At 46.6% G+C, this 17662-nt stretch overlaps 1 protein-coding gene across 3 annotated transcripts in view; it reads left to right on the top strand.

The window, feature by feature from the left end:
* Positions 1-1661: 1661 nt before the first annotated feature.
* The window catches only part of CLIC6 (chloride intracellular channel 6), a 67663-nt gene continuing 51662 nt past the window's right edge, over positions 1662-17662 (top strand). Inside the window, exon 1 of one of the 3 annotated variants that reach the window (XM_037014807.2) lies at positions 1662-3123. In XM_037014807.2, the coding sequence (XP_036870702.2) occupies positions 2044-3123 (1080 nt within the window). In that variant the 5' untranslated portion in view covers positions 1662-2043. The remainder of the gene's footprint in view (positions 3124-17662) is intronic. The other 2 variants (XM_037014808.2, XM_037014806.2) reach the window with 2 other exon arrangements.

Genomic DNA, 17662 nt, shown 5'->3' with positions numbered 1-17662 from the left:
ACAGTTGGTTTGTTATTGAGAACAAACTTAGAGATGTAACTCGTTTAGGATGTTTCCAACCAAATAATCCAAGAGCCCCTCAATGGGTCACAGGACCACAATCCATCATACACATTCTGAAATCCAGAAAGCTCTGAAAACTGCAAGCTTTTGGGGGGAATCCATCTGGAAGCAAAACCATACTGACCGGAACTCAGTGGCCGGTGAACTTGAATTGGTGGCCCTGAAGCTATGTATGGTTTTTACATATTCCATCTAATGTGAATGGCCATCTGTGTCACTGCAGAAACACGAATGTGTTGATCACAGGGTGCTGTGCTCAGTTATGTAATATCCACTGTGAGCACTCGGTCATCTTTCTAAGAATTGTTTTCTGAAACACATCTGGCCTCATGGGGTTTGGATAAGGGACTATAATCCTGTACTCTGTTTGCTGCCTGGGGCTGAATGTGCTGGCCTCATCCTTCCTTAAGACACAGGGCTGCTGGCTGTTTTCTTGCCTTGTGAGTGCCACAGGATTCACAGAGCAGGATCTGTGTCTGAAGCGGCTGTCTAGCTCATGTGTGTGAATGCTGTGCTCTGAGGAGACATTGCTTTGTGGTGACAAAGTGCCTGGCTTGTACAGCTTTGGAGAGAGCATGAATCGGGTGGCACTGGGTTCCTGTCTTGTCACTCATCAGTGATGGGCAATGGGAATTAGGAGACATCCTAATGGTTGACCGTATGTGCGACTCCAAGTCTTATCAAAGATGTCCTGATCTTATAGGGATAACGGAGCCAGCCCTCTGTGGACATGACAGGCTGATGTGTCTGAGAGCAGTATGAAGCCATTAGAACCCGACAAAGCAGTCTTGAGCTGGAGTCCCTGCTCCACAGACTGTGCCATCCTGGGCAAGTTGCTCACTGTAACCACCAGATCCAGCCTGGCTGATAACAAACTTACTATACAATTTTCATCATAACTTCCTCTTCTAGGTGTCCAGTGTGCGATTGGAAAGATTCCTAACCCAGAGAATTCCACAGTTTCCTTCCTTCAAATCTTGTATTTTCATTTCCTCACCCTGAGCTCCCCAAGCCCTTTACACATAACTTTGAGACTGAAGCATTAGTGGTGGGGTTAAAAAATCTGGGAAAATTTTCAAGATAAACAGATTCTTAGAATCTTCAGGAACCAGGAAGATGTAAGTTAGCCTCCTCCCAGTGCAGGATCCCCAATCCTTGTCCTGCGGGGAGAGAGGGTCCCCCCCAGCATGCACCCCAGAGCACATTTCTGGCTAGAGCACTTCAGCTAGCTGCTCTTCTATACCGAGGCCTCCGGAGCTTATCCGGAGGGCCCTGCAAATATTGGAAGGTGGTGGCATGGCAATCTTTCTTCCGGGATATCCCACCCTTGCTCTTGGACATGGACAAGCCACATGGGCATCTGCAGTTGGGTGCCAGCAGAGAATCCTAACGTTTGGCTCCTGGGGCAAGGTGGGGATTAGGTATGAGTGTCCAGGTGTGTGTTTGGGGGTGATTTAAATGACTCTGGGACTTGAAGCTGTTCCAGAAACAGCCAAGTGGCCAGTAGAACCAGGATCTTTTCACTGAAATCCACAAAGGCCACAAGAAAGGCTGTCATTGGCCAGGCTCCCAGGGCACCCAAACAGGGGGAGAGCAGGGGAGCAAACCCCGCCCAGGCCCCAGGGGGGATGGAGTTGGCACCGAGGACTCCTGGTCAGCCACAGGCCAGCGGGCCAGGAACTTCAACGGGTGCGGGAGAGGAGCGACCCTCCCAGCAGCTCACTGCACGTCCGAGGACAGAGCTTCCAGGGAGCGCGGGTCGGAATTAGAGTCCAGGTGGGAGGCAGACGCGAAACCGGGCAGCAGCGAGAGCGAGAGGGAGAAGGGGCGCAGCGTCTGGGGCCGAGCGGGTTTCGTCCCCCGCGTCCAGCTCAGAGACCCGAACGGGCGTTCTCCCGGAGGGGCGCAGGGCCCCCTCGCACCGCGCCACCAGCCCAGCGTCTAGGAAGGGTCTCCGGTCAGGAACAGGGATCTGCGGTCATGGCCGAGCCCGCGCAGCCGGAGCGGGGCGCCCCTGGGGCCCTGGGGCCGCCCGAGTCCCTTGCACTCATGGCAGCAGGACCGGGCGAGCCGGAGGCCCCCGGCCGGGAGGCAGACGGGGAGGAGGCCGGCGAGGGCGCTGCGGCGGCGTCGGGGGGCGAGGGGGCGGGTGCAGCCCCGACGGCGGCGGTGAGGGGGCGAGAAGGCGCCGCGCCGGACGGAGGGAGCGCAGGAGAGCAGGCGCTGGGCGCGGACAGCAGCCCCGGGGCCGAGCCGCGGGGCGCGGGGCTGGCGCAGGGCGAGGCGGGGGCCGGGGACCCCCAGGCGGAGGAGGAGGCGAACCCCGGGCCCGGCGGGCAGGGCGAGGTCCCCGCGGAGGCTCAGGGGGAACCCGGGAACCCAGCGGTCCCCGAGGCGGAGGAGGAGGAGGCGGAGCACGGAGCGGAGGCAGCGGGAGGCAGTGCGCCCAGGGCGCTGGGGGCCAGCATGGACGGCGGGGAGCCGGCAGGAGGGGTGCCCGCGGTCGACGGCGGGCCTCAGGACGGAGGGGACCGCAGCCCCGGGGACCAGGCCGAGGCGATCGAGGCCGGAGAGGAGGAGGGTGAGGAGGGCAGTCCTGCGGGGCTTGCGGGGGAGCCTCGGGGTGCTGCTGCGGGCGCCTCGGTGGAGGAGGCGGGAGCCCCGGAGGAAGAGGAGGCGGAGGTCCCGGGGGGCGAGGAGTCTGAGGAAGTGGCCGCTGGGGACAAGAGGGCAGAAGCTGGCAAGGACGTGGAGCGGGGTGCGCCCCAGGAGGAGATGGAGGAGGCGGAGGGGGCAAGGCGAGAGAGCAGCCCAGAGGGGCCAGGCGAGCAGGCCGCAGCCGGGAGCCAGGAGGAGCCCCCCGACGGCAGCACGGATGCCGAGGCAGCTTCGCCGACCGAAGCCCAGGAGCCAGAGGCCGAGCTCAGCAACCACCTGCTGGAGGAGGGCAGCTCCGAGGGTGGCGAGGAGACAGAGCGGGTGAATGGCCGCGGGGAGGATGGCGAGGCGTCCGAGGAGGGGACCTCGGGGCAGGAGCACGACATCACCCTCTTCGTGAAGGTAAATTGCGATTCCCCCAACGCTTAGGGCTTCCCTCCCAACCTAAGCTTGGCCTCTCAGATCCCAGACGCTAAGGGAGGGCGCCCTCCGTGTCCTGATTGTCATTTCTGTTCATAACCGGGAGGGGGACCAGCCTGATTTTCGGGGAGAATTGTTAAAGGAGCCTTTTGGGGAGGGCGTGATGGTTTGGAAACAAAGCAGTGGGGTAGGGACTGTGGGAAGTTGGGACTCAAGTCCTGCATCCTACTGTCCTTTGTCCTGAAAATCCTAAACTTGCCCTTCTAGTCAGGAGGTTATTAAGGAATCAACTTTTAAAAAAAAGCGACAGACCCTACTTATGTTCGACGCAATTTCCATCAAAGGAACCTCTAATACTTACAGTGAAAAAATGCAAACAGATAGCCGGTAACGTGAGACATATTCCCAGGACTGAAATCCCAGAAGCCTAGAGCTGGCCAGTGTGTTCAGCTCCAAAAAGGTAGAATCTGTAAGATGTACTTGGGAGCAGAGTGGAAATTCATTTAAATATTACAATACTTACTGAACATTTTAACATTTATTTTGGAAGAATACAAGGTCCTGGTGACTTGCACATCACCTGCCTTTATGTCACATTTTCAATCTTCAAATGGGCAGAGAGTAGTGATTTTGTTAAAGAATCTGTAGAAACACAACTGAGGAAGTTTTGAGTTTAACAAGGCATCAAAAATTAAAGGACAAGGTACCAAAGCATCTCACACGAGGATCTTTGTTACAGAAACCCTTTCTGAATACCTTCGGCCAGGCCAGGAAAATGGCAGATAATAAGGTTAAGAATGCGCATTGCACATTGAATTGTAATCCTTCCAAAATACTTTCAAGCTTACAGAAGCCAGTTGGGGCCTAAACCTCCTTGACTGAAATGTAAGCAGATTCTCATAAGGAAAAAGAAATGTTCCCAAAGTGATTAATATCAGAATTTCAAGAATTGTTTGAGTGGCCGGGGGTTTCTTGCCTAGTGAGAAAGTGCTGTTTTGAGTAATTTTTAAAGAGATGCTCGGATATTTTAAGATTACATTGGGACAGAACTTGTGGGCACAGCTGTGGGAAGGCCCCTGGAAGCCCAGAGTCCCCAGGAAGCTAGGGGTGGAGGAGAGCTGAATGGTTCTGTGTGTGCCCCAGATCTTCCCCTTGGCTTAAGATATTTCTCTTTGCTCTGGTGCCAGGGCTGCATGGTTCCAGCATCTTGTTACAGTTTTGAAATACAGTAACAGCTTCCTGACTTGTTTTTCTGCTTCCATTCTGGGATCCCTCCAGTCTAGTGCATTTGTGATAGACCGTGAACTAGAGAGAAAAATATGATCTTTTTCTTATGTGTGTGTGTGTGTAAAATTCTTCAGTTGTTTACTGCAGGATTTCAGATAAATCCACACTCTTAGCCAGGCCATAAGGCCCTTCACCGTGCTCTTGCCCCCTGGTATCGCCTGGCATTCCCACTTAGCCAGCTGCACCGGCCTGCTACTGCTCAGTGAGAGAACCACATTCCTCCCTGTCTTGAAGTTTTGCATGAGGTGCTGTGCCCTCTGCCTGAATTGAGTTTCTCCTCACTTGCCCCTTTCCCTGCCCCCCTGCCTGGTTATCTGCTATATGCCCAAGATTCAGCACAGGCATCACCTCCTCTGGAAAACCTCTTCCAACCCCAGTCTGGGTCCCATGTTCCCTCTGTTGAAGCTCCACGCACACACTTTATCTCTTCCCTTTGCTTTGGGAATTCATCTTATATCTTTAATGTGAAGCACTGATCTGGAATGTGATGAAAGTTTGAATGGTGGCTGCCTGCCTGAGGTAGCATACCAGGTTGATCAGTAGCATGGACTTTAGAGCCAGTGGGTCTGGGATAAAAATCTGGTCTGTTACTTTCTTGCTGTGTGACTATGGGCAACTTATTTAACCTCTCTGTGCCTTTGTTGCTTATGGATAAGATGGGGACAACAATAGTACCTATCCCATGAGGTTGTTGTGAGGATTCAAAAATTAGATTTTATAAAGCACTTCAAAGAGTACCTAGAAATAAGCATAGTATAAATGTGAGTTTTTATTATTATATCTGCTTGGCTCCCTCAGACTTTGAGAAACAATCCCTCTCCCATTCCATCCCTGCCATTTTTTTTTTTAAGGCAAATCCCTTTGGGTACCTACTTATCCCCATTCTCTGGGGATAAGAATGTTATGAAGAGTAAAAACAAGTTGTTTTCTCACGTGTTGCTTGGGAATGATTTGTGTAGGCAGAAGCCATGGGCCTATCACGGACAGCTTCTCCAGAATGTTCTACTCTGATGATTGGCTTGGCAATCAGTTAATTTTTTTTTCTTTAAGGGAAGAAAGAGATCTCCAAACAGTGAGACTGGTTTTTAAGCAGCTACTGCATGCTACAACTTCTGAGGGTCACTGAGATGTGCCTTGAGGATTGTTAAGGCATCTCACTTTCTTCTTGTCCTGCTAACCATTCTCATTAAAAACAAGAGACTCCAAAGCAAAATCAAGCAAAAACTCTTTAGACTGTTATATCTTCTGAGTTTGTAATCCTTGATTTAAAGTCCTTAGATTAGGTCAAAATAAGATTTCTTTGCCAGATTTATCCTTTTTAGGTCCCTTCTTTGGACTCTGTGTTCCATAGTGGACATCTGACCTCCTGCTGTTTGTGAACCTGTCAAGGCAAGTGTGTCAGGGAGGGTTTTCTGTGCCATTGCTGGAGTGTAAAGTTCACAGGTGTTCTTCCAAGCATTCCCCTAACTTTTATGTTAGAGACTATGAAACAGAGTTTTCAATGAACAAGCCCATATTCTACTTGTGAATCTCTAACTTTTACATTTCTTCCTGTTTTTAAAAATAAATACATTGGTTGCAAATATGCCAGAAAGTTACGACATACGACGCAATAACATGTAATGATAAAATCTTCTAGCTTTAGCCACTTGGTGGTTTATATTCTCCATCTTTGTGAGAGTCATCATCTTGTTAATTTCTCACTTAATTTTATTCTGTAAGTGTGTAAGAATGTATTCTTGTACAAGAGCCAGGAGCAGATTGAACAGGCCATGGAAAGCTCCCATTAATTATTGTATGGTAAATTAATTGCTAATCACGCTAAGATTTAGTTTAGTTTTTTTCAAGAGAAGTGTTTTGTCGAAGAAGTGTTAATTATTTGTCATCAAATTATAGGGTAACCCTGCAATATAGTTAGTGACAAAGAGTCTTTTCTTCTTTACTCATAACAACAAAGGATACCAACATAATAACATACCAACATCATAATAACATAACGGCGGATGAAAGACTAACAGAGGTTAAAGTACGGACTTCAGTACCTGCAGGATTTAGTCACTGAGGAAATCTCGCTTACAGATGTGGTTCTTCTAATCCAGCATGCCTACTTTGAGGCAGGTTCTGGGGTGGGACAGTCTGAGATACGGATTTTCTGGTAAATATCACATGACTTAAACCTCAATGTGGGCAGTGAATAATCTGGGCCAGAGTCTCAGACTTTCTTAAATTAGGTTTCGGAGACCATGTATTTAACTATTCAGGTGCAGCTACTGAGGAGCTCAAGCACTTACGTTTGCTATCATATTTGGGTTCTCCAGAGCGATGAAACTGGTGATATAACAAAGTAAAATTCAGGAAAGACATGGCCTTTGAATAAGCATTGCCACCTGGAAATGCCTCCCCAAGTAAGTAAGTACATGAATGGAGCCACGAAGCATCACCACATCTCATGGCCATGGCAGGATGGGAGGTGGCTGGGGAGATGCTGGGAGCAGCATCTGACTGACTCCTGGTAGACCAGGAGGCTCGGGCTCTGTGCACCTTTTGTCAGGAGAGAGCATGTTGAGACCTGTTCTGTGGGGCTTGGTCTCCGAGGACCTTGAAAGGGAGATGTTATTTTCATAACTGTGTGTGGACTGGATGTTCTGAAGGGAAACGAGCAAAGATGGATGTCTATGATTTTAATTCTCCTCCCAAAAGAGGACATTTTTGCCATTTGTTTTCTGAGTGTCTTATACAGCTTGCTTACAAATTACACTTATGAAATCAGTCAGAGTTAGTTGGGGTGGAAACTGAGGTAGAACAGCATGTTTTGCTCACCTCTGATGTGGGTGTGCACAAGTCCCCCCACCCCCGCCCACGCACTGTGCATGCTGCTTGCTCTCACCACACTGAGTGAGGTCCCTGTTGTAATCCCCGTCCCACGTCACAGCCTCACTGCCTGGCACCACAGCGGGCTTGCGGAGGCCCTCCATCAGTGCTCTTTGGTAATGACAGGGAATAGCTGGAGGCATAGATGGCTGGCTCCAGATGTCTTGTCTAGTGAAAAGCTGGATATAGTCCTGTTCCCTGCCATCCCAGTCGTGTCCTTTCTGACAGGGCCAGAGCCATACACCTTGGGAGCAGGGCTCCATGATGCTGAAGACCCCTCAGGGCCACAGGTACCTGTGGCTCTGCCCTGCGGTGTGCACACATGCCACAGCTCCGTCCCCGGCCTGGGCTGGGCTGCCGGTGCCCAGGGGTGCCCAGGATTTGGGAAAGGAAGTGAGCGACTGCGCTTCACCCTCAGCTCCTCCTCCTCCTCACACCCGCTTCCCTTCACATTCTCAGATTTGCATGGCCGGCTCTTCTCCACTAGGCTCACTCAGAAATCTACCTCCTTGGGTATCTGAAGATCTGCAAGACATGTCCAGGGACATCACACTGGGTTCTTCAAGCACATACACTTCCCCTTTTGTTTCATGTACACTTGGCCATTGAACAAACAGCATAGAGGTGCTGAGCCCCATGCAGCTGAAAATCCACATGTAACTGCTGACTCCCCCAAAATTTAACTGCTAATAGCCTACTGTTGTCCGAAGCCTTACTGATGACGTAGTCAATGAAATATTTTGTATGTTATTTTACAACAAAGTAAACTGGAGAAAAGAAAAAAAATTTTGAAATTGTCACAAATCCCTCCAACATTCTCTAATATATTTGTTGAAAAAGAATCCACATATAAACGGACCTGTGCCTTTTAAAGCCGTGTTTTTCAAAGGTCAACTGTACATAGGAAAACCAAACCTAGGCTTTAAAGGAATGTCTGAATCCAAGCTCTGAGCCATGCTTTGTTTTCAGGTGGATCATATCTATTAACTTGGTGCGTTGCGTTTTTCACCTACTATGTGTCAGGCACTTTGCTTGAGTCTGGAGACAATGTCAAGCAAGACTGACAGGGTCCCTAGCCTCATGGGGCTCACGATCTGACACGGAAGATGGAGGTTCAGCACTAGTTATATCAAGTGTGTGGAACTTCTCCACTGGGCTGCAAGCTTGCAGTAGCAGGGGCCACATCGCCTGTGCTCACCGTTATTCTCCCAGCCCCCAGCACACGGTCTACTACCTGACAAGCACACAAGTAATGCTGGAAGGAAGGCAAGGAGGGAGCAAGCATGTATAGGAGGCCACAGGAGTACCTAGCAGGAGCTCGTGCAGATATAGTGGCATTCACTCAAGTTTTATCAGTTCTGGGGAGACAGATAATCTCTGTACAAATTCTTCAAAGTTTTGGAAAACAGGCTGGCTGTGCTCTAGCTATTCTTTGAGCTGCTGTGATACTCAGGAAAGAAAAGTTTTCTCTGAGGGTTGGGAAGGTGGATGTTTAAATCTAAACTCCTTTTTCATCATGAATTTTCTCTGCTTCATTTTTTCTGACAGAATGCTGATTGATAAACTAGGCTCTGTATTTGGGTATGACACAAAGGAAGATATTTCCACTGCAATATAGACAGCTTCTAAATCTATTAACATGTTTTTTTACAACCCATTCTTTTTCTCATAGGGAGGTAGAATTCTACTCCTTCTTTAGCTGGAGTCCACAAAGCCTAAAATATTTACTATTGGGACCTTTAAGGAAAAAACTCTACATATTAGCAAGATGGCTAAACCCAAGCTTAAATCTACTTTGATTGATTATCTGGGGCTAGATACATTGCCATCAGCACAAAATTGAAGTTTCATTTAGTAAGGAAGAAGAGAAATGGCTGTTCAGTGAAGAATCAGCAGTGTCTTTCACAGTAAAGAAGCATTTAAAACACTAAGCATCTTGCATATATTGTTAGAAATGTTTTTTTCCTGTGAAGTCCAGAATCTTGATTTAGTTAAGGTTGAAATAAAATAGAGATTAAATATGTCTATACAATTTGGTTATTCATGTAGTCCATGAGATTCTTTTATAAAATGTACTTACTGACTTTTTTAAAAAGGTAAAACATTTGGATAATTAAAAATTCATACATATAAAAAGATACAATACAATGAAGTCAGTCTTCTTCTGACCCCAAGCCCCAGTCTCTCAGTTTTTTCCTTGACAGAAACATTATCTCCCAGAGGTATTCTGTGTATATTCAAGCATATATAAAAGTATCCTCACCCCATTAGTTTATCCATTGCTGTGTAACAAACTACTTTTAGGACTTAGCACCTTACAAAAGCAAGCATTTGTTATTGACAGTTTCTTTGTGTCATAAATTTGGGAGCAGTTTAGTTGGGTGGTTCTGGTTCACGAGGTTGCAGTCAAGACATTGGCCAGAGTTGTGGTCTCATCTGAAGGACTGAGTGGGGCTGAGGGAGCTGCTCCTGGTGGCTGACTCATTTCTGTTGGCACGTTAAAAATTTCATAGTCTTTGAATGATGGATGTTCTCTACAACAGTCCTCCGTTGATGAAGTATTAGGTAGTTTCCTCTTAGGAATATGTTAAACCATGTCTTGGTGACTATCCTTTCATGGATAAACAATCATATATGAAAGCTAAATTCTTAGAAATGATATTGCTGGGGGAAAGGATGTGCATGTTTATAATTTTGATTACCTTTACCAAATTTCCTCTTTAAAGAGGTTACACCAAATAATGCTCTCAGGAGACAATGTGAATGCCATGTTTATTTCCTCAACTTGCCCTACTCAGGATATTACCAAAGTTTTGAATCTGAGAGATGAAAAATGGTGTCTATTACCATTTAATTCATATCTCTTTTCATGTGTGTGACCACTGAATATACTTTTCTATATTTAAAAACTATTGGTATCTGTGAGCTGGTTGCTTATGGCCTTTGCCCAATTTTCAAATGGCCTTTTGACCTTACTTGACCTGATTTGTATATTAAGGAAAGCAGACCATTGGCTGTCACAGGAGTTGCATATATTTTTATGGGACTGTTTTGACTATTTATATGAAAGTAATTTAATCATAGTAATTTCTTGCACTTAATCCTCACAAAACAATACATCGGCTGTGACAGCATTCTTAGAATCTCAGCTTTGTTTACTGAATCTTTAAATGCTCCGTTTTACTTTATGTTCTGTAACTTCTGAAGTCCTGTGGGATGAGGCATTCCAAGTCTTTGCCTTCCTCCCTTTCTTTATAATTAGCCAGTTATATTTTATCAAGTATATGCCCTTTCAAAACTAAACTCTTTCTTATGTTGTAAGAATTGCTGTTCAAAACAAAATTTAAAGTATGTAGATAGGATCCCTTCATGCCCACGCTGCTCCATCTGAAAATGTGAGTGATGGCTCTTTGATCTTGACATGTTATCTACTGAAGTGGATTTGATTCCCACAAATAAAAACCATTGTGTGATGCCATGTTATAAAAATTTGCTTCCAAGGTTATTTCCTAACTAGATGTTCTATTTATGCCCCCATTTGTGAAAGAATTGACCAAAATTTATAGAGAGTGATAACAAATCCTCTTTGTCAAGGTCCAGTGTCTCATGGAAGCCCTTGCACAGCACATGTAATTAGAGGGAGGGAGAACTGAAATACTCCAATATCCAAGATGGTTTGGAGAGATAATATTGAAGCATCCGAGGGGGTAGCTCTGGAGGAACAGAAACTGTGTTGATACATGCTTATTCAGTCTGCAAGGGTAAGTCTAATCTTATACATGCATACAAGGAATCATCAGATTAAAAACATTCTCTAATTCTGGATGTTTACTAGGTTTGTGGCCTCTACCCGCAGCTCCGTGTTTCTCCTCCCTCTGTGCTTGGCTGCCCACATGAAAGCTGAATCTTTTGACAGGGGCGGGAAGTAAAAGCTCCCTTTCAGTCTTTCAAACTGTGTAAGTGGTGTTTTGGACCCAAGTGGCTATTTAAAGCAAATATTTATTGAGTACCCACCAAATGTCAGATACTGTGCTTAGGGCTGAGGGTGCAGAAATGACAAACAGTGGTGAGCAACCCCTGCTTTTCTGGAGCCTTGAGCCTAGGGAGTGATCTAGAAGAAAACTGTTACAATACTGTATAAGGAAGGAAGCCCAGGAGCCACTGGGGCAGGTGGGAAGAGCAGGATGGCAGACTGGGCAGTGACAACCTTAAAGGAGGGATTTGGCCTCTAAATCAATGGCAGATTGGGCTCTGCACTCCTGCTGCCTCCCTCCTGTTTGGAAGGCCGTGCTGTGCACATGGGTGGGTAAATGAATGATGGCTACTGTAAAGGAAGGAAAGGATTGGGTGGTCAGTTTTTAATTATACATTTTGTAGAAAGTAAATTTTATAATCCCATCAATTCTTTCATCTAAACCAACAGTGCCCCACAAGTCATGTATTTATAGACATTGGCTTTTATCTGAACATAGTAATTGAACAACTATCAAAGTACTGTGCATATTAAAAAACATTTTTGCCTTTCTGTTTCTCTGGCAGAAAACTAGAGTAAGGAATAGAGTTGAGGACCGAACTGGGGGAGAGTGACAGATGTCACTCAGTGGCGTTCAGCTGGTGGGTGGGCCAGTCTGAGGGGTCCAGGACAGCTTTGCACATTGTCCAGTGCCTTGGCAGGATGGCTGGAAGGCTGGCCTCAGCTGGCACTGTCAAGTGGAGCACCTGCAGGTAACCTCTCCTGCACAGTGGCCTTCATGATCCGTAAACAGGCAGAAGCCACACAGCCCTTTATAATGAAAACCACATGGTATCACTCCCACCATATCCTGTGCGTTAGCAAGTAGTCACGAAGGTCAGGCCAGACCCAGAGGGAGGAGAATCGTATTTCATTTCTCAATGGAAGGAGTGTCAGAGAACTTATAGCCATCCCTAATCCACCACACGTATGGTTTCAGGGTGTGCCCAACTGCTCAAGTCATTTTTTTATAGATCCAGGTCTTTACTAACTTGAGCTGGCTTAAGAAAATTTAAGTAGTGCCTAAAAGCAATGGAGTCTTTTTTGTTTATTCAGTGGTGGTCAGAGCATTGCATCTCTTGTACTTACTATACAGCAAATCTAAATAATATGTAATTACCGTAACCATAGTACACTCACAAAGATGGCCTTGAACCATGGTCTGGGCTCCTCCACATATCTTTGTCATCTCAAGGAGCAGCCATTTATTCCTCTGAAGGAGAAACAACGTTCTGCTGATTAAGTAGATACTGGCTCCAGGCTTCTCTTTTGTTCCCGAATATGTGAGTAAATTCTGAGCTATCCCAGAGAAGCAAGACGATTGAGTCCCTTTTCCTAAGCCTATGGATTCTGCCTCTGGCCTGGAGGACTCCCCACTGGAGACGGTGGCCAGCCGCTAGGAGACCAGAAAACCCGGAGTCACTGTGCCGAAGGCTTTATGCCTATGTTTTCCTAAACTTCCTGGGAGCTTAGCTCTGGTAGGAAGAACCTCACTGTGCACCCCTCACAGTCCCCATATTGGCATGGTGCCCCCGGCCCACCTCTGGCCACCACATGGAGTGAGGATGACAGATAGCAGTATAGCAGTAGGGAGTCATTGTTCTCTCCCCAACAGGGCACACAGTGGGTCTGATGGGCCCTTAGCATGATGGCCACACGCACACATCACAGCTGTCAGGCTTTGAAGGCAGCACAGAATAAAGGTCTTAGTTGTCTGGAGATCCAGGGACACCAGGCTTTCTCCCTAAATGAGGAAAATTAACAATTTTTAATGCCTTTGGCATTAGGGCTTGCCGGTGGTGAGTTCAAAGAATCTTGGAGAGACTTAATCTCTCCCCTAACTTTGTTCCCTTTGTTTGAACTCCAGGCTGAATGTCTTCAACTCTGTTCCCATAAATGGTCACCCTGGATGAAATTTTGTGTTGCACTCAATGGCTTCTTTGTGTCATTTAACTCTCCAAACAGAATTCAGTGCTTAAGAAAACTCAGAGGTATTAACATATCAGATTGGAGGGGGACACTTACTTTTCCTGTTGATTTAAGCAATATGTTATGACTGCATTATAAACAGCAGCGATAAAGTAAGCTTGCTCTGTCACTCTCCAGATACTGAGGTCTGCTGCAGTAAGTACAGCAGATACAGTGTTCTGTCCATCACTGAATTAAAAAAAAGCACTCCATTGTTTTTAGGCACTACTTAAATTTTCTTAAACCAACTAAAGTTAGTAAAGACCTGGATCTATAAAAAAAATGACTTGAGCAGTTGGGCACACCCTGAAACCATACGTGTGGTGGATTAGGGATGGCTGTAAGTTCTCTGACACTCCTTCCATTGAGAAATGAAGTACGATTCTCCTCCCTCTGGGTCTGGCCTGACCTTCGTGACTACTTGCTAACGCACAGGATATGGTGGGAGTGATACCACGTGGTTTTCATTATAAAGGGCTGTGTGGCTTCTGCCTGCTTAGGGACCATGGAGGCCACTGTGCAGGAGAGGCTACCTGCAGGTGCTCTACTCGACAGTGCCAGCTGAGGCCAGCCTTCCAGCCATCCTGCCAAGGCACTGGACAATGTGTGAAGCTGTCCTGGACCCCTCAGACTGGCCCACCCACCAGCTGAACACCACTGAGTGACCCTTGTCAATGCCACATGGAACAGAAGGATTACCTAGTCAAGACTTGTCCGGATTCCTGACTCACAAAATCATGAGATGTAATAAAACAGATGCTTTAGGCTGCTAGATTTGGGGGTAAGTTGTTACTCAGCAATAGGTAACTGGGATTTGTAGCTTTTGTCTCTTGTAACCCAGTGGAATCTGGGTGGTGGAAAAGACGAGGTGGGTGAGAGGCACAGAGCGGTTTAAAGCGGGCCCATAGTGGGCAGTGCAATTGAAAAGAGGGCTCCATGAAGCCAGTTCTACCGTTTGGTGCATTCTTTCCCCTTAGAGTCGCTGTAGGTGCTGGAATACTCTGTCGGTCAAGGATGTAAACCACCAGTGTAAATAAAAACAGGCTGCTTTATGAAGCAGGCTTTCCAGAACAAGATGTTCCCTTGCTGTAATAATTCCTTGTGAGAATTTACAAGGAAATGAGCTTTTCATCTCTATGTAAAAGCTTCAGTTGGTATCAGGCCATATTATTAAATAAGGATTAAAAATAGCCCTGGAGTTTTTCAAGCATAATTCAATAAACAGCAAGTTCCATTTTGTGCATCCATGTACTTCTTATGACTTGATACTACCTACTGTGGCAGTGAACCCTAACATAACTAAGCCTTGGACAGAATCTAAAGCTAAAAGCAATTTGGCTCACTGAGTAAGCTATGTGGGTCAAGGGTTGACAAACACCTGATTCACCTCATCATGTATTGATTTTTATGACAGTTGGAAAGAATACTATACATTCTCAGGAACATATTTAGGATGAATGGGCAATTTCAAAGTTCAGATCTATGTCTCAAAGTTTTAAGATCTGAAATATATTTCTTAGGATCTAGATATAATGACAAATGAAATTGCTCTGAAGTTCTAGGAGTATGGAAGAGTGGAGCACGTTGCAGATAGAGCATAATCCCTTTGTGGCCTGTGGTGAGGAACCTAGAAAACACGTCTTCTTGATAAAGCGCATGAAGTGAGCACAGCTCTCCACTCTACTGGGGACAGACAGCCCAAACCACTCGCTGGGTTTGCAAACAAACTCACAATCTAGAAAATGTTATCAACTGGTCAGGCTTTTATTTTAGGAGAAAATATTCGATTTTTTCTTTCTAAAATAGGCCTCCCTGCACTCATAAGAAGTTTGCTGCGGAGTATTTGTGTTACAGGATATGCTAGTAGAGTAACAGTAAACGATACCAAGAAAGATAGGAAAACAAGGGGCAGGACAGTCTTTCCCTTCATTTCTCAACAAGTGTGGCCAAAGAGAGGATCTGTTGGTTTGACTCTTACGTGCAAGGAGTCTTGTTTCTGCCCCGTGCTGGTAGTCGGTCCGTCCTTGCTGGCTGTTTTTGTTGTTTCACTAGAAGGCAGAAGAGGGAAGGCTAGGGACAGAAGGACAATAGGCCAGCTAGGTGGCTTCCTATCTGGCTGGCTGTCCCTCTGCCTCCGAGAAAAGTTAAAGAAGTTGAGAAGCCTTACAGACGGCCTGCACTACACAGTAGTTGTGGTGAAGGTGCAGCTGGAACCATTGGCCTTTTACTTGCAGGCATCCAGACACAGCCTTGCTATCGGCCTTGGCAATTACCCTGGCACTGTAATCGTGGTCATAACAGGAGTCCAGGCGGGCATGGTTTGGCCTTCAGCTCACCTCCCCATGGGCCCTTGTTCCTCCCATGGGCTCCATCCTGCACCTAATACACAAAGAGGGGGGTCCCAACCGAGAGGTGGGGAACCAGCGAGGAGTCCTCTTTTGCTGGCACAGGCATAGGGGAAGAAGGAAGAAGGTGACACTGAGCTGAGCAAAGCTTGTCCAGAGGGTTCAGAGGGAAAGATTATTGGGACTGCAGTGAGTGGCATGTCTCATGACCGGGGCAGGCAGACCAGTTTTAAGGGAGATGGGCAAGTAGGAGTTCCAGAATTTGAGCAGGGGTATCAGATTCTGGCGGTTGCAGGGTCAGCATCTCCCCAATGAAAGGAGCTTGTCTGTGCTCTTTGCTCCTTACAGAAAATGTGGAATTAACTAAGCACTTAATATGTCAGGGACTGCCATCATCTGTCATGTTTCTGTCGGTTTTTCCTCATGTCACCTCTGCCACCTGCTTGAGGAGTTTATATATCCTTTAGAACACTTCATCTTTTGTAGGATATTCCTCCCCCAGTTTTGTGGTTGATTGGGCATTTTTGTAAAAGTTATTCCATTGGTTCATGGCAAAGAAAATAATCTTGCATTGTATCATTGTTTCTGTGGAAAAATCAACCAATATATCAATTCAACTCACATCATCTTTCCCAGCAATGAAGGCTCCTTATTAAGAATGTCTTTCCCCCAAAGGGCATCAGTGGGTGATATCTCAGTAACAGATTTTTTTGGTTTTTAATCTGCAGTCCAGATTTTCAGAACTATAAACTTATGGCATGCCTTATTCTGACTAAGTAGGTGAATTAGTTTTTCAAGGTTTGTAGAATATAATGTACTGAGTTCTTATTTCCTGTACCAATTACATCTGCATAAAAATGGAAAGAGTTAAAAATCCCCTGAAATTATTCTGCTTATTCATAGAGACTAATGTATGAAGGGAGTTTATGGCTGTGTATTTCCCCAACACCATCCACTGTACGTGGGATTTCAGAATGTTCTCAACTCATCAGGTACCCAAAACTAGGTCAGAAATAAAGGAATGCAAGTGAAGCTTCAGCAGCTGACTCTGGATGGGCCTCTCTGCTTGCACCTTTGTCGCTGTCCCCTGGACCTTGAGGACATGCTGACACGTCCAAGACAGTGAGTGTTTCTGTTCACAGTCTGGTGAAGGGCAGACCATTGGTGTGTTTTGGGGATTATCGATTGATCAATTGACTCAGGTATTCATCCATTGGTTCAGCAAGCATAATTAAGCATCCCAAATTCCATAAAAGAAAATCTTCTTTTGTTATTTTTGCACATTTTTGTCTTTTAGAATGAAATCTTGTGTTTCCTGGTTTGGGACGCCCAACGTTTTGTGCTGTTTCTACCCTTGGACCTTGTTTGGTCAAGTAGACCTTTTCTTTATTAAACAGACTTACAGACAAGAAGGCGCAGAACCAATGCCCTCTCGGCTCCCTCTTCCCCGGGTTAGCTGGAGGGTCCCATGGGTGATGCCAGCTAGTGTGGGTTTGGGCAGAGATGGGATCCAGGCAGCCAGAGCAGGTCTGGTTTAGATGGTGCGTGGGGGTGAGCTGGACGAGTGAGGGCATGTAGCCCCTCAGGGTCAGAAATACCTAAGACTCAGGAAGTCCTTTCCTGCCCTTTAAGTCTCCTGAATGCCCTTGTTTTTGTATCTGTGCAGATGCCTTTAATTCAGTAACAAGTGAACAAGAGCCCTCACAAAGGCATGAAAGCAAGACATTGGCTTTTACTCCCTAGGATCTTTCTTCCCAATAACTCAGGGCACATTAATAAAGGTGCCTTCATTGTGGGGTGGGAGTGGGGAGGAAAAGTGCCCTCGTGGCTGAGAGGAGAGCTCGGGCTGCTTGCTGGAGGGAGAGTCTCCCATACTCACCTCTCTGAAGCCCCCCTCCCCCTTGTCTCTTCCACCAGGGAGAGGGCAGAGCCCCAAGAAAGGTCTAGATTTCTGGGTTCTTTCCCCCCACCTTGGGCTCCTGCTCCCCCAGTGGTCATGAGGTCAGATCTACTCTAAGAAAGTCAGTACTCAACACAG

Source organism: Manis javanica, chromosome 3 (genome assembly GCF_040802235.1).
Source record: "Manis javanica isolate MJ-LG chromosome 3, MJ_LKY, whole genome shotgun sequence".
NCBI lineage: Eukaryota > Metazoa > Chordata > Mammalia > Pholidota > Manidae > Manis > Manis javanica.
The sequence above is the reverse complement of the archived record's forward strand: the minus strand, read 5'-3'. Positions and strand labels throughout refer to the sequence as shown.